This window comes from Gnatocerus cornutus, chromosome 1 (assembly GCF_029298725.1).
Source record: "Gnatocerus cornutus isolate USDA-ARS CGAHR chromosome 1, icGnaCorn1.1, whole genome shotgun sequence".
Classification (NCBI taxonomy): Eukaryota; Metazoa; Arthropoda; class Insecta; order Coleoptera; family Tenebrionidae; genus Gnatocerus; species Gnatocerus cornutus.
Window position 1 is genome coordinate 26512820 of NC_142233.1, and position 23113 is coordinate 26535932.

Consider the following 23113-nt stretch of genomic DNA (forward strand, 5'->3'; position numbering starts at 1 on the left):
GAGTATAATGTCAAAAGTTTAATTTTAAAGTTTCAAATTCGACTATAATTTAACTTTGTGCGAAATTGATATTTTCTGCATTGAGAGGTATCAACTGAAGCCTCAACGCTTCCCTTAGGTGACCTAAAATAAAATAAAGGGATCTAACATGAACAACAAACTTCAAAGTACAGTCCCAAAAAGAATTAGATTTATGCAGATTGTCAAGTACACTCTGAATTACCCAAAATGTAAGATAATTTTATTTTTATGTTTTGTGTAGGGATAACACAAATTTAGCAAAAATCTAACGTTCATAATTTAATTTGTATGTTTTCTAAATCGATATAAAGTAATTAAAGCAAAATTAAGAACCACACATCTGGAATACATTTACAGTTTTGTGAATCCTGTGTATTTCACAAGGTTGATTTACATTGCTGTGATTATAAAATTGGTTTATTATTTTATACTTCCTTTTGACGTGCAGGATTACTCGCGTACAATCACGAATAAAACAGTTTACTTTATTTATTGTTATAAACCTGGCAAGTTTAAATTATTCAACGCGGTTATTCTTTAAGTTATTTTTCTCTTTTATCAGAGTTGCAGAAAACAAAGTTCTCTTAAAATCTTCATTCCTAAAGGCTTAATGCCAAATTCCATTAACTAGAAGGACCATGCTTTTTTCGTAGACCTAGCTTTTCAGTTGTCCAATGAAATGTATCCAATGAAAATGTAAAGTCACGGAAAAGTGAAGTCCACGATTTCCGAAGGCCACCTTGCAAGTTTAAATTATTCAACACTCTTAATTAAATTGTCGAATTTCACTTTGGTAACTTCCAAAAATTGGATCGTCAGTTTTTTAGTTTTTAGTGCGTTTTCACATAGGGTAAAGTCGGGTGGGATGGCCATTCTTTTCGAAAATGAGGCTATGTAAATTTTTGGTAAAGACTAAACTTATGCATATTATTTTTCTACAACTGCTTAAACTATTGTGTCAATAGGTAAATAAAAAAATAACACTGAAAATTCTTTAGAAAAATAAAAATTTGATACATAGAAAAATAAGTTGAATTTGGCCATATATCCCCGTTGAGCTGGGTGAGTTGACCAATGTAAGAAGGGAGAGTATACAATAGTGATTAATAGTAAAATAGTAAAAAACAGTAACTTTACAAACTTTTTCAGAAAACAATAACCAGTCAAAAGCTACTTCTTTGATTCTTTTTAAATGCAGTTTTACTATAATTTTTGCAAGTGCTTCTAAAACTTTCTTCACTATAATTTCCACTATTTGTGTTCCGTTTTTTGTAGTCCGTTAGCATGCTTTCACAATTATTTATTGAAAATGGAATCAATCTGTGAAAACTTAGTGGTCAGTTATAAAGGAATACCCGGCCAACATATAAAATAAAACTCCTGCTTTTCACTGCTTTTATAGGTTAATAGTCCTAAATGAACATTATACTTACCAAGTTTTCAGAAACTACCAGCACAATTTCAGAGATACATTCACAACACCAAGTAGTATTTTACAACAATAATAATTTACAACAATAATTTACAACAAATTCATTTATTTTCTGTGTGACTTAAATTGATCTTGATATTGATTGAATAACTCTCAACATGTTCACACGAATACTTCTCGCTTGTGAAAATGCACAGCGGCATCGAACAATATTTTGTTTAAATTTTGGCTGTTTGGTCATCTCTCCCGCATGACCATCTCACCTGATTTTACCCTACACACATTGGCAAATGTGGATACTATCTAGATGGGGATCTGTTTATCGCACTCAATCTCTTCTTCTGCTATGTACACTTGTAGGAATGTGAATTTAAAAATGGGAATTAGTTTAAGTTAGTTCAAAACACGCTTTGTTAAACTAGACTTAAGCCAGAGGTTTCCGAATTTTTAAAACATCATTACATAATAAGTATGTATATTGACAGTGCAATAATAAATATTGTTATCAATAATTCTTATGATCACATTTGGAGTGGTAACGTGCGTCCACGACTAATACATGCATAATGTGAATGTCATTTCAGTCTTATTAATAGTGCAATCACAATTTATTATATTTTGCGTAGCTAATTTTTTTCTGCCGTCCCAAATGATTTCGCCCGACATCAGTTGGATGTATGAGTTTACATGTGGACTATTATAATAAGAATTGCTGGTCACGCTGTATAATCAATCCCAAATTATGATAATAAAATAAAACAGTTCCGATCAGTGAAATATTTGCACTCTCTGCGCTCGCTCCTTTTGATCCTAATAATTCATTTCTTAATATACGAATTTTGTGCGCTTTTTTATAAATCTCCCCAATGCAATAACACTAAATTAACGTAGACCTGGATATTTCCATTCTTTTTCGAAGAAAACATCCGTCATTTAAAATTGTATTTATTTTTAATTTTAATTTTCCATGATATACGTAACGTGAAGTAATCTTGCTCAAGTGGTTATTATTTTATAACAAAAATACATTTGTACATTAACACAACGTTGTTTATGCTAGTAATTAAGAGAAGTTTTATCTATTGTGTATTTTAGATATTGCAGTAATTATTGTCATCAACTTTGTGTGTGTAAATAAAAGACAACACTAAAAGCTTTTCCACAAAGTTCTGATGGCCCATAATAAAATACAGTCGCGAGTTTTCTCTTAATATTAGAAAACACAAATTGTATTTCAGGTGACGGAATTGAAAATTTTGATAGCAAATTTTCAACAGAAATTTATTTTCTACGTACCTACGCTTATAGTTAAGAAGTAAACGTATTTGATCGTCCATGAGCGACACTACAACTACTAAATTGGTATTACATATAGTTGAATGTCATTATCATAAAAAGACTATTTACAGAAGTAATTTTCGGTCTTTGTCATAACAGAATCATGACACGTAATAACAATAATTACGTCGGTGATTGAAACAATGTTATTGCAACAACTGTTGTTTTAAAAATACTGTAATCAACTTGTCACATTAATTTACTCGATGTTAAAGCAGCTGAGCTTATATTAACAATAAAAAATTAGTAAATACTCACATTATTGCATCTCCCGACTTAATCACCACTGATTTATTATACTTTTCTTTTCACTAAACTTTGAATGGAATCACGTAAGAGCGTGTTAGATTATTTATTTACACACTATGCCATCATTGGTATTTAAATTTTAATTTAAATAAAGTACACATGTGAACTATGACGAGTTGTTTACGCGCACGGCTTAACACATCACACTTTGCAACGATTCCAACAAGTGTACGTCGACGTCTTTACAACCCGCCGAAAACTTTGAGTTTGCGCCGGGACGCAGGTTTGCCAGAGGACGCTCCTGCTAGATTATCGGCACTTGTTGAATTCTGTAAAGAGGCAAAGATCACGGATTCTTTGTTCAAACTTCTCTAGTTTGTGGATGTTGATAAATGTTGTCTAGCTTATCAAGATATAAAAGTTGATATGTTACATTTTGGGGTGATAGCGAAACATAATTTACTAGTTTACATGTTGAGCAGAGATAATGTGATAATGTGATGTTGGATTTTCATATCTCATTTAACGAAGTTTAAGGTAGAACTGAAATCTCTGATTTAGTTTTATGAAGAAACAAGGAAAAATAAGATCAATTGGAGTTTTGACCATTCTCAACACAGTCGCGTGTATTTGAAGTCTATAGAAATATAAACTTCAATTACGGCCTCATAAAACAAAACTTTGCCTGCATTTCAAAAAAATAAAGATTTTGAAAGTGTTTAACTAAATACGTGCGTATTCAAGGATGGCATGCAAGATAGATATATCGAGGACTATTTCCCAAAGAAAATTTTACGCAATTTTGATGGTAGGAATTGCACGAATAAAATTAAAACCAAAAAAATACTCATTTAGAATGAATTGCCAACAGAATCGAAAACTGCTGCAAGAAAAGTTGCACAAGGAAATCAGAATAACATTCGATCTATTTAAAATGAAACGTTAAAAATATTCACTCAAAGCACTTGAGCAAATGCCCGAATATTGCACTAGTGCTTAAATATTTGCTGATATTCTTCGTTGCTAGGTTATTTTTGCCAAATTCTGTAATGTGATTGGTTGAAATTTTCTGAGGGAAATAGTCAATATTATTGTTGAAATCGATATAATATTCTCTTTTTTACTTTATTTATCATTTTATCATTATTTAATTCTCAAGAGTATTGGTTTCATTCTAAATAGAAGAAACCGTGAAATCGATAATCCTGTATTTACATTTAATTTCCTTTATTCCTGTCCCAGGGAGGAGAAAATTACAGTAATTAATTAGTATATAAACATAAAATACGTTTTACGGACGTCTGGACCTATTCTGACTTATTCTTATTACGGTGCACTTCAGCGACTTTAGTAGCGGAGCGTAAAGTGTATACTGTTTGATATTGTTTTTTTGCGGAATTTAATTTAATTTAATTTAATTTGTTAGATAACAATGCAAGGAAGTAAAGAGTGCATGATATTACTGCAAATTGGGTAAAGTCGCTTAATAGGACAACTTTGCATAATAGCATCCCATTTATTCAATACAGTAAATACCTACAGTAACAAAAATATAAATGTAAAATATTTTGATTTGATTTGAAGTTTTTAAAATTTTTCTTGTTGCGATTTAAAAAAAAAAAAAGTTAAAAGCTACCTAAATGTCATAAAAAGTGCGCACTTACGCTAAAACATTGATGGCATATTAAGTTAGATTTATTAAATTTATTCGTAAAAATCCTCTAGATTTACTGCAACCACCATTACAACAAGCTTTGTATGATGGTGTCATCTGTGAGACTACCTTTAAAGTATTTCATAGTTTTCTGTAAATACTTTACAAATCCAGTTATAGATGACACCACAGATTTTCAATTTTAGGTTTTTGAATAAAACTATAAAATATTGTGAATACACTCGCCTCATGTCTAATAAATTGATACCTAAAACTGAAGCTAGTAGCTATTATTGCAATTAATAGCGAAATGATTCTGTTTTACGCACTAGACGTGGTTTGTCTAAGGAAGCCGTAGGTCGCGTTTGGACTACACGTCGTGCGCGCAAAAAATCCTTTTCGCACGCGTAACACACAATATTTTTTCTACAATCACAGCAAAATAGAGCAAACTTTAGTGATGTATGCTTCAAGTGATTGCTCTAACGATTATTTTAAAATTGTAACTTCATTTGACCGAATTTTGAGGTGCACAATTTTCTGTTTGAAAGAATGTCATTTCGAAATTAAAATGACAATCAAAATGTCAACTTTAGAAAATAGCTATTTCAACAACAAGTTGCAAAATGGTAATATTATACACACAAGGCACACAACGAGGCTGTAGTACATTGTGTACGTAACATCTATTTCGCACGAGTAGCAACAATATTGTATTATAAATACAGGGTGACCCAGAAAAAAAGACTTATGGGGCAACAATTCTAAACCAAAATTCCGAAACAAAAAATTTTTAGCTTAAAAAATAATCGAGTTAAAAGGAAAAAACGGTAGCCAATCCCGAAGTAGAACAGTATTTGAAAATCGATAACTATGGACACATACTCTCGTTTATTGGTCAGATGAACATTACACTCTCGTTGCCTAAGATATTTTACTCCATTTCTAAAATAAGCTTCCGGGATTGGTTGTTAATTTTTTTATCGTTTCTCGAATACTATTAAACTTAATCAATTTTTGTTTTGGAATTTACCATCTGTATTGCTGTTGGCACTTTCCATTGCTCTATGGGTCATAAGTTCTGGGACACCTGTATAAACTAGACACAGAATATGTTTTAAATAAATGAAATACATTTTTGTTTACGAATATGTTTAATGATAGTAATATTTACAGTAACACATTGAACATGATCTGAAAATTGCCCTTTCATACAAATTATTCGAAACAAGAACACAATAAAAGCAGGAATATATTTTGCACATTACCATCAAATATCCCTGAGATAATCAGATCAAAAATCACCAAGTTTGAATAAATTTTGCCTTTAGGGATGATCGAAATTTTTGAAATACTTATTGAGAACTACAACTACTACATTTGGAACTACGATACATACAATGCGTATCATCTATCTTATGACTAATATTGCTACACAATAATCAATTTATAAATCACTTAATAAATAATTAAGTCTAGATGGTTTTATGATAATATGTTTAAAATAATAAAATAACAGTCTTTTGGTAGATATACAAAAAATATATAACACACAATTATAACCTCAAATACTGATACTAACATATGTATACCTATATACAAAAAGAACAAAAATTAAATAATTTATAAGTCAAAATTAAGTATGTTTTCTTTATTTTCCTTTTAGAACTTACAGAGACGCAGATACAGTTAAAAACAAAATCTGTTTAAATAAAAGTATTTTGCACCTATTCAAAAAACCGATAAACTAGAGTGTTTGCATTACATGTGATAGAAATAATTTATTTTTTAACCCAAAAATAAATTACAGAAGTGAGTCTATACATGTAATTAACTTTAAAAAATGAATAGTTTATACGTTTCTTGAATAGGCAGACTTAAAATCAAAACGATTCTTTTACCTGCTTCACAGTTAAGTTACAATTACAGTAAGTAGGTATTGAGTGTGTAAACTGGCCACAAATAAGTATAAATCCATATGACAAACGCATAATTTTCATAGTTATATATCTCTACGTTTACACTGATATGCTCACATTGAAGCTACTTTCATGTTTATCATCTACATATAATTTTAAGTAGCAATTATCACGTCAAACTACACTTCAGCGTCTTATTTTCATCTATAAATCTACGTATTTTGTACTAAACAAGCCATTCTTGAGTCGTCATATGGATCCAAAATATAAAATCAAAATTTTAAAAGTGTTTAAAACAAATGCGTCTGTACTATATGTGCAAATTAGTCTATTTGGAGCACTAGATGTATCACTAAAACACGTAATTTAAAAAAAATAATAAATATCAATAAACAACTAATGTTCCTCCAACTAACGCAAGTAGTCCTCATACAGATTTCTAGATCACATTGTCCACCTTACGAAGCTAAAGCGGCTCTACCACTAGAGGGCGAAGACTGTGCGAATAATACACCTTGATATGTGACTCCGTTTAATTCCATACTCACTACTAAGGAACTGTCTCCGTTACGTGCATCCCCTGTAAAAAAAGACCATTAATCATTCGCATTTTTAAAGCAGTTAATTTAGAGCAAATACTATCGTTTGTATTGTATGGGTGTAATCATTGGAGGGAAAGCGATCATTAATTATACTGACAACTTAGTGCGAATAATATAAATTTGCCCATCACCCTTTAAATTTCACTAAAAGCTACACAAATGGACTGCTTTCTGATATTCAAATTTGTGTCCAAATTGGATAAGGAGTAACTGCACTTCTCCCCGCAAAAGAATCTTGAATACTAAATTTAAGCTTAATTGCAAACCGGGCCAAAACTTATTAGCAAATTTCCTTACCTCTACTGTTAATCTTGATATGCGTGGCAGGTGAGATAGATTTATGATCATCTTCATCTTTGGAGAATTTCTTCGGAGGCGGAGGTGAATCTCTGTGTTCCGGCTCCCGCTTAATCGAAGGTTGTGCGGGTTCCGACAAATTAAGTGCCTCTTTCTGTGGTTCTACTGGCGGTTGGTTATTATTATACATATTCCACAACGTTATCCGCGACAACTCCAACTGATTAAACGGTGAAGTCGCATTAGGCGGTGAAATATCACCCTGTCTCGGAGGAGTTGCTGCTGAACTTCTTATTTCTTTATTGAGGAGTTTCACATATTCCATCATACGCGCCTCAAACTCACTAGGCGCCAAACCTGGTAAAGGCCCACCATTCAAAGGTTGGCCCAAAGGCTGCGGATGACTTGGATGATGGGCGCCGTTATGCAAACCTATACCTCCGGTCATTACTGAATTCATGCGGGCAGCTAACTGTTGTTGTTGTGAGACCAAAGATAAGGGTGACATTTGGGAAGAGTTCGGAGAACGTTGTACTGTGTCGTATTGACCATAACTACTTCGACGACCTTCTCGACGGTTACCGTCGATGGCGGCTTGGAGATCGGCAGGAGTGCTTAGTTTGAGCTTTTCGTGCTCGTAAGGATATAAGTACTTCATATATCTGGAAGAAAAGGTAAAAAACAGGTAAACCAGCATTCACCACAACTGGAGATACAAAAAAGGAGGTTACAGAACTTTGAAGGCGTGTTGATGCGCGGAATTTCATTTTTGACGCATGGAAATATGTGCTGTGAAGACACTGAAAATTCCGAGGTCAGCGGCGGTCTGCAATGACTTTTTTCAATTTTTGGCTTTGGATTATTTTGAGCTTTTTAAAAATTGTAAGATTATACAGGTGTCCCAGAACTCGTGACTCAGAGAAAAATGGCAACAATTCTGAACCAAAATTTTGAAACAAAAATTTTCTAGTTCAAAAAATAATCGAGGTTAGACAAAAAACGGTAGCAAATCCAGAAGGTGAACAGAATTTAAAAATTGGTAACTATGGACACATACTATCGTTGCCTAGGAAATTGGGATGGCCTTTTACTTCACCTCTAGAATAAGCTTTCGGGATTGGTTGTTAATTTTTTATTCTTTCTCGAATATTATTAAACTTAATCAATTTTTGTTTCGAAATTTACGATCTGTATTGCTGTCGCCACCCTCCCTTGCTCTCTGGGTCATGAGTTCTGAGACACCTGTATAGTCAGTAAAGTACTAAGAAGTGAAGCTTTTAAACTTTTAGAAAATCAGACATTCTTGGCATTTATAAGTTTTGATTGCAAGCTTATTGTTCGTCTAAATTAAATGAGGCCAAACAAACAGATGCGGACCAACAAATTTAGTAATGCGCAAGCCCACAACTCAGCTGTACGCCGCTTTCAATTAAGGCAGTGGCGTAGCATCAAGTGGCGTCTAAACAATTACAGTTTAGCTCGTTTTTAATAATGATATCGTCAAATAAAGAGTCACTTTAATGCTAGTAAGAGTTAAAACATCGCAACTTTGCAGTTGCGAGGACTATGCCGGTGACTATCTTTATGTACGCGCATGTTTGGTTACGTTAGAGCTGGATAGATTATACTTGTGACTGATTAGGTAGGGTAACGAAGCCTAATGTCGCATCATTGCCTTTCTAAGAATCGTGTATTTTAACCAAATGTTAATAATGGAATTTCTTTCAAATTACCAAGTATAACTCTGTATTGTTTAATAAACAATTAGTGAACCAACAGAACAACAGCACCAAAAAAGGAATTCTAAAATCAAGCAAATACATGACAACAGATCTGTGTATAGTAAACAGCAGAAAAATCTGTCGAATGGTGCGTTGTTTATGTATAAGCTGGCAGTTTTATGAAATTACCATTGTTAAAGGAGGTTTTATGTGGAGTACGAGACAATGCTGATTATAATGAGGAGGCTGTGTCCCGTTTAATAGCGTTGTACTTGGCATCAAACATATTTAACCAAGTCTGACAGATGACAGCTACGCTTACTAGATAAATGATCGGTTCTATATTAAGATCAGGAATGGTGGTGGCTGACGGACTACCAAATAGACAACAGTGAATCATTTTTAATTAATAACGCGTTAAAAAAATCAATTAATATTCTTATTCAAAATCCCAAAAACAATAATAACAGTTTGAACTTTATTTAACGAACTCCCAAACATCAGTTTCATAGTGAACCTTCTTGGAAGCTATACACTATTATGTTTAATCATAAATACGAAGCAATAAGCTTGTGCAGCATAAAAAGACAATGAAAAAAAATAAAAATATTATTGGAGCTTAACATAAACTGCCAGAAATGTCTACCAGTGATTTACAACCTAACGTTAATAAAAATTTAAATCATATGCTATAAACTGATATTCAAGAACGGTCAAACATAAAATGCCTTCGCTTCAGCCAACAAAAACTCGGCGCTGCTGTGCTGAAAAGATTTAATTACATAAGGTCTAGGTGGTTTAACGAGAAACAATAACGAATGCTTAAATTTGTCTGTTAAAACTCCAAAATAATACTTACTGCGTCCTCAGTGTGAAAGCTGCCGACGTTATCGAAGACGGTAAGTGCAGGCCTTTGATAATTTCTTGCCACAATTTCTTATTAATCACATCGACGAGTCCTCCTCTGGCAATAACTAAGTTGTACAATTCGTAGAGATCCAAAACAGATTTGGCCATTATTGGCAGTCTATTGATTGGAGTACCTGAAACAATGGACTGAGTGAAATTCCTGCTTTGTCAGTTCACCGGATATGAATACAGAAGATATAAACATTAGGAAGATGAAAGGTTTTGCATGTCTAAATTTACATCAAGAGAGTAACAAGTCTCAAAATTTGTCGTGGTAATTAATAACATGTGTTTAAAAAGTAATAAAACGTTGACCGACCTAATTTGCGTTCAATCGAGTGAATCTATCATTTATTGTGCTACTAGTTTCGGAGTGTCCGTGGAAGTCGGAAAATGAGTCCAAGATTAACTCGGATAATGATTGATTTGCTTTGTGAATATATAGTATCGTTAATGACGACCGGAGATCTTTTAATAGCCGATCATCATATGACAGTCTAGTTTTGTTTTTCTGGCTCGCATCTAAAGAATGCCGTGATGATTTATTTAATTTTAGCGTTTGTCCGTAGATTATGATTTCAAATTCTATTTCGGAACCGGTAATTATACTTGATGCGTTCTCAAGACAAATGTTTTCAATCTTAGATACGTCAATCTTCATTAGGTTTACACAACCTCCAGAAATCACTAATTTAAATTAACGTGAAATTTCATGTAAGGTGAGACTAACGATTTTATGCGATTTCTTTCATACTTTCTTCTTTACTCCAGTATAGGATAATAAATTTGTATCTAACTACATAATTCACTGCTCAGTTTTGCTTTCGGTTTAAACCTTGTAATTCTAGACGACATACATAATGACAGCTAAGAGATCTTGGAACATTGCCAATCTGTTAATAAACTAAATCCACCAGTTGACATAATATGACTGCGTCTGCTTTTCCATCATACGATAAAATTGTAATCAATTGACCGAAATCCACACAACACTTTTTTAGAATGGACTCACTTACAGTAATGACTTCATCAGGTTGCGCCCACTAAGACACGGAAAATAATAAAAAATAGACGATGTATATTAAAAATAGAGACACTATTAAAAATTGTGTTATCACCTGTTCTCGATTTATAAAACAATATAAAGAAGCAGGCGGATGTTAGATACATGGTACTGATTTAGGCCCCTAACAATAACTGCTCTGTTTACCCACTTATTCCACCCACATTTTATTAAAGTGTTGAAAGATTTTTACGAAAATTTATATCAAATCACCTTGGTAAATACAGGTGTCCCAGAACTCATGACCCAGAGAGTAAGGGAGTGTGCCGACAGCAATACAGATGATAAATTTTAAAACAAAAATTGATTATGTTAAATAGTATTCGAGAAAGGATAAAAAATTAACAACCAATCCCAGAAGCTTATTCTAGAGATGGAGTAAATTTTCCTAGGCAACGAGAATGTAATGTTTCCCTGACCAATGGACGATAGTGTGTGTCCATAGTTACCGATTTTCAAATTCTGTTCAGCTTTCGAATTGGCTACCGTTTTTTTGTCTTAACTCGAATATTATTTGAGCTAGAAAATTTTTGTTTACAATTTTTGGTTTAGAATTATTTCCTTCATAAGCCTTTTTTCTCTGGGTCACGAGTTCTGGGACACCCTGTATACAGGTGTTCTATAAGTAAAGCACCAACTCATACCTGGAGAATCAGATTGCTTACAGAAGCGATTTCCACTTTTTAACATTTCTTGTAGATACACTTTTGGTCTAGAATTTTGGACAATGTCTATCGTTCATGGCTTTTATTTTTCCCATGAAAAATCAATTTTAAAGGTTTAAAACATGAGTTATAATGACATTAAAGTTTGGTTCACATTCGTTTTCGAACATAAAGTAAAAAAATCCATAACACTAATGTGAACCATACTTTTGTCATTACGACTGATGTTTCAAAATTTCAAAGTTGACTGTGGAGAACATAAAAGGCGTTTCACAATTGATGCTTGACATTGTTCAACATTCTATGGCCAAAAGTGTACAAAGTTCTATGATCAAAAGTATAAATGTTACGTTGAAATTGACCAATCAGGACTAATAATTATTATTAAAGATTTGACTGAAAACATACCAAATTATTTTGGACATCATTTTATTGACATTTTGAAAAATTGAGTGTAGCCTATGCATTACTGTCAATTTGACGTGCAAATTTCAATCAATTTAGTCAAAAGTAACGGTCATAATAAAGCATGTAAAGGATGCTTTACACTTTATGACAATCAAATGATTTTGATATCCAAAACAATTTGGCCGCAACTGTAGTTGTTTAGTTATGACAAAAAAATAAAATAGTGGTAACAAACATCTGTCACATTTGACATGATTAGTCAGTGGCGGCACAAGTGTATCCTACTTGCAACTCAATATTTCATTCGAATAATAAATCGTAGGTATACGAAATTATAAAAACCTTCAAATTGTCCATTGTTCCAATCTACGCAATGATATAAACGCCGCAACAAGGAATGATTTACTGTTATCTCATGACCACAACTTAACAGACCCCTGATGGTGTACGCCTATGTCACAAAATGTCAGGTCTGTTACTACCACCTTGCTAATTACACTGTTGTTACAGTTTGGTGCTTTACTTACATAACACCCTACATATCAAAAATGGACAAATCATGTAGACCAATAATTTAGGAATGGGTAACTCGGAATGAACACGATTTACGCGTCAAGCCCCAAAAGTGTCACTTTTCCCCAATATTTTTTCACCTAGTAGCTCCTTCTGTCTTTCCAAAAAAAAACCGCAACAAAGTGCCAAGGATTCTCTCATTGTCACTTTGTTGGTGGTCACGCAGTAACGATGTTTTCTTCCTCCTTTTTTTAATGTTTTTATCGAAGCTCCGGTTTACCTTACGTCAGTTTTGATCCATTAATGTCACCACGTGTAAGTTATAGTTTCATGTGGCAGTGAGTCTCATAGCACTTCGCCGTGTTACTTTTACGAGCCCCGGTCCGTCGGAATGCACATGAAAGAACAGTTTGTGTTTTATGTATCATTTGTTGCTGTGTCGCCGCTCATTCGCTTCTTTCGATATAATTTGATCAAAGGCGAGTAACATTGTAAGCCGCTACACTTCTTGGCTTTGATGACTTTTTGTTTATACACCACCCTATCAGATCACCCCCATTAAACTTGTAACGATTCCAAATGTTGATCCGTTGCTACTATAAAAAGCGAGCATTAAATGCGTGCAGATTTCAAAGAAAATGTAGAAACGGCGTCGTCACCGTAAAAGAAGCGACACGGCGGTGTTTGGATAGAATTATTATACCTGAGCAATAAATGTGACAAAATAAACGGATGAGTGACAAACCGTGACTGATTACACTCACATGATCAGATTGACTTAGTGACAATAATAAAAATATCCTTAGAGGCAGACAGTATCATTATAAAAATAGTTTATAACCGCTCTAATTTCATTTGGGGTCGGGAACACGTGGTGCCCAAATTTCTTTGTTGCTTTTTACTTGATTTGACATGCACGTCTTGGATATTTATAAATCAAAATTGTTTGCCAAGCTTGATACCTCAATTAACGAAGGAAAACATAAAGAGGGAAATTGATGTGTTTCACGCGGACGAAAATTAATTGAAGATTAAGGAGTAATAATAATTCACCCACCGATGATCTATTTTTGCCTTGCCTTAGAGTATCGGTATGGAAATGATTCCGTGATAATAATAATCTTTTTGTGTTAGATCTCGTTGAGGGCAACACGACTCGATCTCTGATCTACGTCATTTCTTTACTTTCCTGAGGCACATAAACAGTTTTTCTAATAGCGCGGTGGTATCTTCAATCTTGTCACTGAAATGATTTCCTTTATACCCAACAGAAAATTCAAAAACGAAGAAAACGTAAACAATGGAAATTGCGCTGAAAATTACGTGTTTACAATTACGTTGATTTTGTAGAAATTGTTGGAATTTCTAGTAGATCACGAAATGATTTTAATATTATAGTTTGCACATTTCTACCGTATTATTATGCATTTCATAGTAATTTCAGTAATTTCTCCTTATTATAAAACGAAGCGTATGATGCCCTGCATAGAAGGTATTCTCATGTGTGCTGAATAAATTTCAAAAGAATGTACATATCTACCACCTGATACCAATTTTAATAATGCTAATCATATGCAGAAATAAAAGAACGAACTAATTTATACCCTTTGCGGTTGCTACAAATACTCAAATTAACAGCAGATACGTTGGCGTAATGGTACATATCTATTACCAAACATTCAGCTTTACACGACCTTTTGGCAAATAATTATAGATTGGCCGAAAAATATTCCCACCGTTAAATAAGTGCCCACAGGGGCAATATAATAAAGTATCTATTTTTTCATTTTTAAATTAGACACAAATTTGTATAGTGGCAAAAAAATATATGTAAAATTAGGTTTTCCGTTTTCTTTTGATTTTTCTTCTTGTTGGTCTTTGACTCTTAAACATGACGAGATGTTTCCGGATTTTTGTTTTCTTCATCTGTCTTTTCTGTAGTCTTTAGTTTGTTTCATACACTGTTTACTTTTTTCTTATTTCTGTTCATTACATCCGGGTTTTTTTCCTATTCCTTCACTCCGATCATAATCTTTTTACACATCCTTGTTTCTAGACTCATTTTAGTCGGATAGCAAATAAATCTCAAATCAAACGAAAAAAAAACCTTCAAAAAAAACTGTTTATTTAATAAAAAAGCAGTACCATCAGCAAGGTGCAGCATTGATGACAATTTTGAACTCTCAAGTGTAAAAATGAATGAGTGACAGAAGTATACATATACCATATACCGGCTCTTGTTCTTTTTTTCGATGTTATACAATAGTAGCGCCGCCTACCTTCCTACCTTCTAATTATGACAGATTTATTTCAGTCGGAATAATTTTCCAAACAGTTATGATGAATTTTGCGAAAAGATTCATTTTAATTGGGTACTTGTTGCAGAGTTGGTTCAGCTCCAATTCTTTCTTTTATTTATCTAGTTCACTATATCTGCATCAAAACGTTGACATCAGACAGTTAAACACCTGACAATGTTATTTCTCGAAATATTAAATTTAGCCTGATAAAAGTTTTGAAATCCGATTAGGCAAAAATTGATTTCTATTGGGGGCAATATTTCTGAAGATTCTTGTTGGTGTTGAAAGCTAGTGACAAAATAATGAAGTTATTTTAACTGTGGTTTAGACACTAAAAGATGAATTTTATTATGATTAGACGGCAGTTTTTTCATAGCTCCGGCGTGTAACACAATTAAATCTGGGCAGTTTAATTTATTCAGTTTTACGATCCGCGATCAAAAGACCCGCCATTTTTACAATTTCATTCATTTTCTACGAATCGTTTGGTTACGGTGGGTCGCACATTGTATTTTATACGACCGTTCTTAGAAGTTAAATTTATTCTCCGACTTGTTCTAATGTAGACCGCTTGTCTGCAGGTCTATTTACAAACATATGTTGCAATAACATCGAAAAAGTCTCGTCGCGACCTGGACCTGGACCGAACTCGGTTTGAAGTGAAACAATACAGAAAGTCAGTATATGAAAGCTTAAAAATAGTTTACCCTTCGAGAATTCAAATCGTTCATTTCGTTAAACCGTTGTGCCGCTGTTGCACATAAATCAGAAATTCGATTTAATAGCGTATAAAACTAAATTTGTTTGTAAAAATCCACGATTTCGTTTATAATCGGGACGATACTAAAAATTTTAAGAGCTAATGGCTCGCCGAATTACTGCCACATGTTTTCAACTCTCTTCATGTGGTGCTTACACCTTTTTTTAATCGGATTTGAATATAACAACACGACTTTTTGCGCAAATATTTGTGATACAAATTCTCAAAACAAACGATTCAAAATAAACCATCTTAGTCTTTGATTTGGCCACAGCACAAATGAATTTTTAACCACCCGAAAGCTTAATGAGTTTTAAAATTTTGATTTATAAGATACTTTAACTTTATATCGCAGATATTTCTGGATTAATAGCATAAATTAAAACGGAAAAGGCGGGCTATGGTTTTGACGTAAACAAATTCTTAACATGCAGTGGAAAGACTCGACATATCAATGTTCAGCATATTATGTGATAATAAAATTTGTGACTCTCATGTAAAAATATGCTAATTACAACAGTTTTATGTTACAGTTATGAATCAACCGAATGACTCGTCTGATTCTGATTCGCAGAACCAAATTTAGATTTGAATCAAATCAAATTAGCTCGAATTACAATTAAATGGCTGTTTGGTCAGCGTTTTATTGACAGTAGTGTTGTAAAAGCTTAATCCATTGTCGCTGAACAATAAATACACTGACTGGGTTTTATTGCGTTGATAACGCCTTCGACATAAATCTACATCTGTTTCTCTTATGAGTATGTATTTTCAGCACGTAACTGTAGTCTGCGTCCAAGAAAATTATTAATAATGTGGTAAAAATTAATCTTTATGCAATATTTTAACGAGAAGAACATCTGAGCAGCCTATTTCCTAGCATCTGTGAAAAGAGGTCTAGTTGCTTTTAGGAGTTTGGCAAAAAAGCGATACTAAAATATCAAGATGATTGTTATCGTTCTAGGCTTTTCAGGTCATACCAAATACCATTTGAAGGCTTATAATCCAATAAACCTCCAAATGGTATTCTTAGATTCCAGACTTCTTGTCTTTGGCTTTTCAAATTTCCAAATTTTCTTTTGGTTAGTCTTTAAATAATACTCCTAGGCTTCCTATAGGTTCTCAGGTTTTTAAAGTCACGTCCTTTATAAATATTTCTTTCTTTTATATAATATTCAATTATAGGTACTTTCTAAGAATTTTGATAAAAAATATAAAATAGCCCATCAAGGTAAATTTAGAATTTGATAAATCCCAAGAAAAAGACAATTCAAAATTCAAAATGTTTAGGCCAAAAACATAAATCTCAAAAATCTGGGAACTCGAAAACCTGAGAACCAGAAAGCCCAAAGAACCAACAATTTCTGCAAATGTGGTTTGTAAACTCTCAATTAAGTTTATTAGAAAAATCTGCATAAGACAATAATAATATTGTTGTTGGCTTTTGAGCAATGTTTGCCGCGGAAATTGCAAGCGATTTGACTTTTTTGCCGCACTGCTTCAACTTTTCCGCACTGACAGCGCGGTATGCCATGTGTGCAACGGAAAAGTGTGTTTTACAATTCAAAAGACCAAAAAATCGCATTAAAGTCTCGACTTATTTCTGTGTAAGCTTGACAATAATGATCCTCCCCCTTCAAATCGTATATGGCACAAACGCTGCTTTAAAATTTACGGTATTCATAAATGCTAATTTATAATCTCACACGGAGGACCACCTGTGAACCAAGCCACTTATAGCGTAGTTGAGATCGGAGTCAATTATAAAAACAATATTATGAGAATGGTTGACAAGTTTCGTCACGTGATCGTTATGAATGAAAATAGCAATCACCGGAACTATACTACATCACGAAGCGGGAAATATAAAACGTCTTTAACAAACAAGAATTATTATTAATATTCAAATACAGCACAACAATTTATAAGTTATAAAACGCAAATGACAAACTGACGAATGAGATAAAGAGAAAATGACTGAACATTTAATATGGTTGTTCATTTGTTGTTTTTTTTCATTAATATATTTAATTCTAAACAAAGGCTTCATTAGCATAAAATTTTTACAAAGCGAAGCTTTATGGCATTCTGGTGTAAAGTCGTAATTAGATACGGATGTCATCTTCATTTCTAAGAACAAGAAAGTCTCACGTGACCCAAATTGTGCAGACCAAGGTGCACTTTTAATAAAGTGTGGCATATGATTAACAGGTATCGTCCATCATCGTTATAGACAGGTTTTCCGATCCCACCCTTTAGTTCTTTCTTCACCCAATTATCATTTTTATAACGACGTGAAGTAAGATTCATTTAATTTTCACCCGTAGCTACATTATCCTATATTGGGTTAGGTATAATGTTGTATTAATATGCATAGGTCTCTTACAGATCATTTGTAACCCTTCGTTTATTTTTTATCATCGCACGCAGATTTCTCCTCTTTGATTTATTCACAATTCATCTTCTTTTTTACACAACGAAATGAGTTTAATTAAAAGTGAATAAAATTGGATCAGAAAACAACTTGCTGACGTGGTAACATGAAAATATATTGTGTCTGATCATCTATTAAAAAGTAATAAGTCGCTTGAAAACAATACAGATAGCTACAAAAAATTAAACCAGTCACCAATCGTGTTATAATTTCTGTATTTTACGAAGATCGTTATTTATGGTACAATTAATAAAGGCATGGTAATTATAGGAAACGTTATCAACATGTCTGGTTCGAGGTGCCATTAGGTACCCCGTTGATCATGTAATTGTCTGCAGAAGGCCGATTAACAAGCTTGTCAACATATTGTTTATGCCCACATAAAGAGTCGATATTTGAAATGTATTGGCACCATAATGCCTTGCTTCCAGATAAATTGATGTAAATTGCCTTCAACTTGATTAATTCTTGTGATAAACGATTCGGAACATTGTGACGCGTAATAACCCCATCGAATAAAAATTATATGAGGCCAGGCAGCAATTAAAACGTGAACTTTTTGTGGGCGAACCTTTTAATTAATTTTTTTCAACAGGTAGAATATTGTTCGATGGAATCGAACAGAAATAAGTAACGGGCTGTCAAAGCTCGTTGTAATGGAGCACATTATACTCTTAAATCTAGTTGAAAGCAATCAAGGCCCGGCACTAAATTAGCAAAATTACGTTGACGATGTATCTAAAAAATTTTGTTACTTTTTCAACATGCATATGGTAATTTCACAGTACAGTAAATCCATGCGAATATATGAAGATAGAATGCTTATAGGCATGATGCAAACCTCCATAATCCATAATCATAAAGCAAATAAAAGAAAACGTAATGAGAGTCTGAATACTATAACTTCAAAATAATAATTTGCAAAACGTGCTCAGGCAGATATGGTGTAGGTGCGCGTATGACCGGACAATTACATTCAATTACAATGTATGAGATTTCACAGTTACACGGTTGGCTGTGGAGTATAGAGCAATTGTTTCAAGCGAAGTGACCAAGCTTAGCGGCCGCCATTGCGATCACACAGAAAAGAACAGAAGACCGTCGATCCATGTCACACTGTTGCAAAATGCGTGGAAGACCAAATGTCACGTTTGCAAATACGAAAAAAAGGTCGATTTGTTTGTAAGTTTAGATCGATGCTAATCTTTTATTGGGACGAATGGGCGGCTGTGGCTGTGGAAGCTGAAGGATTCAATGCAACAAAAGCTTTGTTGCAACTTTGCTGTGGCAGACAGATACAAGTTTATTTATATGAGTTCACAATTATTTTTGTTAGACGTTTACGACTATTGCTTATGCTGGACGTTTAAATAATTGTGATGCCAAACATTTAGAACATTGCTTGTAATGACATATTTGCTTTATTGTCTTACCGAAATTAAAATCATGTTTGCGTAGTATAATATATATATACTATCGCGGAAACAAAATTTCGAACATCAAATTGATTGATGCTTAAAAATTGTAAACTGTTCTTTGACTTTATAACCTTAAAATTTATAAAAGACTCAGCAAGTGTCAGAAATTTACTTTGTAAGTCAGTCACAATGACAATAAAGCTTGCTTCACATTGTCATGTCAAAAAGTGATGTTCGAAAGTTCGAAATTTTGATTCCGCGATAGTATCAGATAAAACCCCTTAAAATATTAATATTATATTACCAAGGGAGTATAAGATCCGAAGGATCGAGGGAAATTAGAAAGCGTTGGCCATAAAAGCCTTCTCTCCCGTGGTTTATTATATGTATTTTTTCATTACAAGCACATTTCCGTGCACAAAGGTAGGTCTATATGTACGTTTATTTTTGACGAGTAGATTATTTAACTTTTTTACTATCTAATGCAAATTTCATGTTAGTGAAAACATGCTACTGCTGTATTTAGAAGAATAAGATATCATTTGTAATTGTTGAATAAAATTTTCTAACCTAAAACCAATAAAAGTCACTGTTTCCATCTCCACTAAATATTTAGCTTAATGCAGGTAACTCAAAATACACTTTTCTTTATCGACTAGTAGGGAAGAAATTTAATTTCATAGTAGAGGAAATGCTTCCATTTTCACGATTTTCTTCTGTCTTCTCTTTTGCTTTCTTCTTTAGTGTTTCCCATTAGGTTACCATTTTTCAGGATCTATTCTCACTGCTCATTGAAATCACTGAGAGATAATACATACTTATAAATAAAGTAACTGATCCCGAATATGTTATTGAACCATTTATCCAAAAAAGAAGGGATCTGCATAAAAAACTAAACTGCTAAATGGTCGTGTATGAAGCCAAATTATTTTATTTATTGCTTCTGTTGTAACAACTCAACAATCGTGAAAACAACAACAATAATGTTTTTGCAACCGGAACTATTAAAACTCACATAACTTCAATGTAAATCGTCGGTTTTAAAAGCAAACGTAATATTTCTTTCATTCTAGTTGTAACTCGATTTGATAAAATTTGTTTGTGATTAAAATATCTGATTTGCACTTGACATTGAAGTGTTATTTACGTAAACTAAATATTGAACTAAAGATTATTTACCGGATGAATTCAGTTTTCTGATTGAAATCTCGGTATCACTCCCAGGTGAATCTTAGAACCATTAATTAGTCTATGGCGCGTTCCTATAAATTTCATTCTAGTTGCGCACAGGTGTTGTCTGCGAAGTTAACGCCAGGTCAAAAAGCAGCAAGCCGTCGTAGAGTGTTGACTTGAAGTTTATTTACAGTCTGTCACACGCGGTCACTTGCCGCAAGCGTTCATACAGAAAACATTACAAACTTGGTACAACGTACATGGCCTTCAGACGTATTTGTCAATGGAAAAAGTACCTGAGTTTGTACCAGTACGCGATGCATCAATCACTGTTTTTCCAATCAATTATCCGGTCATCACCGGTTTTCTAGATCATACTAACTTGCTGTTTTGCTCCGTCTAACAATAGACCCAACTTGTTAATCAGTTGTTAGTGTTACTAAAATCTAGTCAAATGAACACTATGTTGAGGTGTTATGGAAACTATAAATTTCTTTGTCAGGCAACCTTTCCAGATTCTCATTGTCGGCTTGATTAATATAGTAGGGTAGAAGTAGGAGCACATGTGAAGTTGGCAACAAAGTAGCATAATGGTGGAGACGGTGAATGACGGGAATGCGTTCATAAGGGCTGCCAACACAAACAGGCCGGAAGTGTCCGCTAATTATAAATGTGTTCTCATCAATCACGTTTCCATTTGACATTAGTATCATATGATTTCAAAATCTACAAAAGATAAAAGTAAAATCTTAATTATGCCACTTTTGAATGACATATACAGCAGTGAGACCAGTGAAATTTGAACAGAAGGTGGTGCCAATTTAGACTGAATATGCAAAAAAAAATTAAATTATAAAACTCTCAGAATCAGTCATTTGGTATTTATACTTCATACGCCAACAAGCATTAATTAAGAGAATTGTATTTGCTATTTCGAAAGATGTACTAGTATTTTATGATGTCACACGTGTACAGCACACTTAATTACTTACTAAAGGTAACGTTTTATATCTACGCAAATACGTTTAGTGAGCATTAAGCGGCTGGAATGTTTTAAAAACATAAGTGAAGTTTACAAGAAGTTTACAAAGTATAGATGTCTGTTAAAAATCATACTTTTAATAGAATCATAAAAATGTAAGAATGTTGGATCCAACCTGGACAGACAAAGGCTGAATCTTCCTGGGCACATCTTAAAAAGGAGTTCTCCGCCTCTTTTAGTCCACGCGATATTGACCTTACAGTAATTAGGTAAACGACATGAAATATAAAATGAAATTGCAAATATCATGGTTTCTAGAAGTAACGACCGTAATAATTCTATAGTTGCTGTGACTCACTCACTAAAATTTAATTAGAAGGAGAAAGCTCACGTCAGAGGCGATTTTAATAGATATAGAGCCGTATTCTTGAACTGTTCGAGTTGAGACGTATACGAGTCGTATACGCCTTCTCACCGGTGACTTGACGCGAACGCTCAAGCGAGTCCGATCAAGACCGATGAAATTCTATACGTCTCGATTCGTACGGTTCAAAAATACGGCTTTCGCTCGGACTCGAGCGTGCGAATTTAGCGTTCGCGTCAAGTCACCGATGGCAACTCGTATACGACTCATCTCGTGCGGTTCAAGAATAGGCCTCATAGATGGTTAACCCGAGATGTCAATTAATTAAATACGCAGGTCAACATTTTTTTACGAAATTTGTACTGGAGCAGTGGAAATTGAATCTTGATTCCGAATCTGAAGCCCGTTTTACTCCATCAGATGAGGGGTTTAAGATATTTGTAAAATAATTTAGTTTAGTGTTTTCAGTTTTGCTTAACAGCTTGCAACATCATGAAACTTTATAATACATCATTAAAAGGTAATTAAATAAGCTTCCCAACGAAGTATAGCCATCCGACCCTGATGTAGCAAAACTAACTTCAGATTCGGAATCAGGCGGCCATTCCACTTTCAAAATGACTTTCCACTTCTCCAGTACATTTTTTTCCATTTGTTCATATTATTACCCAGCTTTGGTCAACTAATTTTTACCCTAGAAAAAGTTACTCGACACATGTCATTAGGGTTCTAAATATTTATATTAATTTATATTTTTAGGCAATAGTCCAATTCAGCAACAGGTTTCCGCAACACGTGATATTCATAATAACATAGACAAGATTTTTTGCACTATTTTTCATTTCCATAAATATAATCTTACATTGAAATTATTGGCATCTGAAAATTGTC

At 33.5% G+C, this 23113-nt stretch overlaps 2 protein-coding genes across 4 annotated transcripts in view; both read right to left on the bottom strand.

Annotated features, from left to right (window-relative positions):
- The window catches only part of Pde8 (phosphodiesterase 8), a 57778-nt gene extending 54986 nt beyond the window's left edge, over positions 1-2792 (bottom strand). The window contains exon 1 of the mRNA XM_088033962.1: positions 2750-2792. The gene's annotated coding sequence lies outside the window, so the exon portion shown is untranslated. The remainder of the gene's footprint in view (positions 1-2749) is intronic.
- A 3037-nt stretch (positions 2793-5829) lies between these two features.
- Positions 5830-23113, bottom strand: part of retn (retained) — a 60834-nt gene continuing 43550 nt past the window's right edge. For all 3 annotated transcript variants that reach the window (XM_088033913.1, XM_088033922.1, XM_088033905.1), the window contains exons 5-7: positions 10093-10276; positions 7513-8174; positions 5830-7193 (exon numbers count right to left, since the gene is read on the bottom strand). In XM_088033913.1, the coding sequence (XP_087890039.1) occupies positions 7072-7193; positions 7513-8174; positions 10093-10276 (968 nt within the window). In that variant the 3' untranslated portion in view covers positions 5830-7071. The remainder of the gene's footprint in view (positions 7194-7512; positions 8175-10092; positions 10277-23113) is intronic.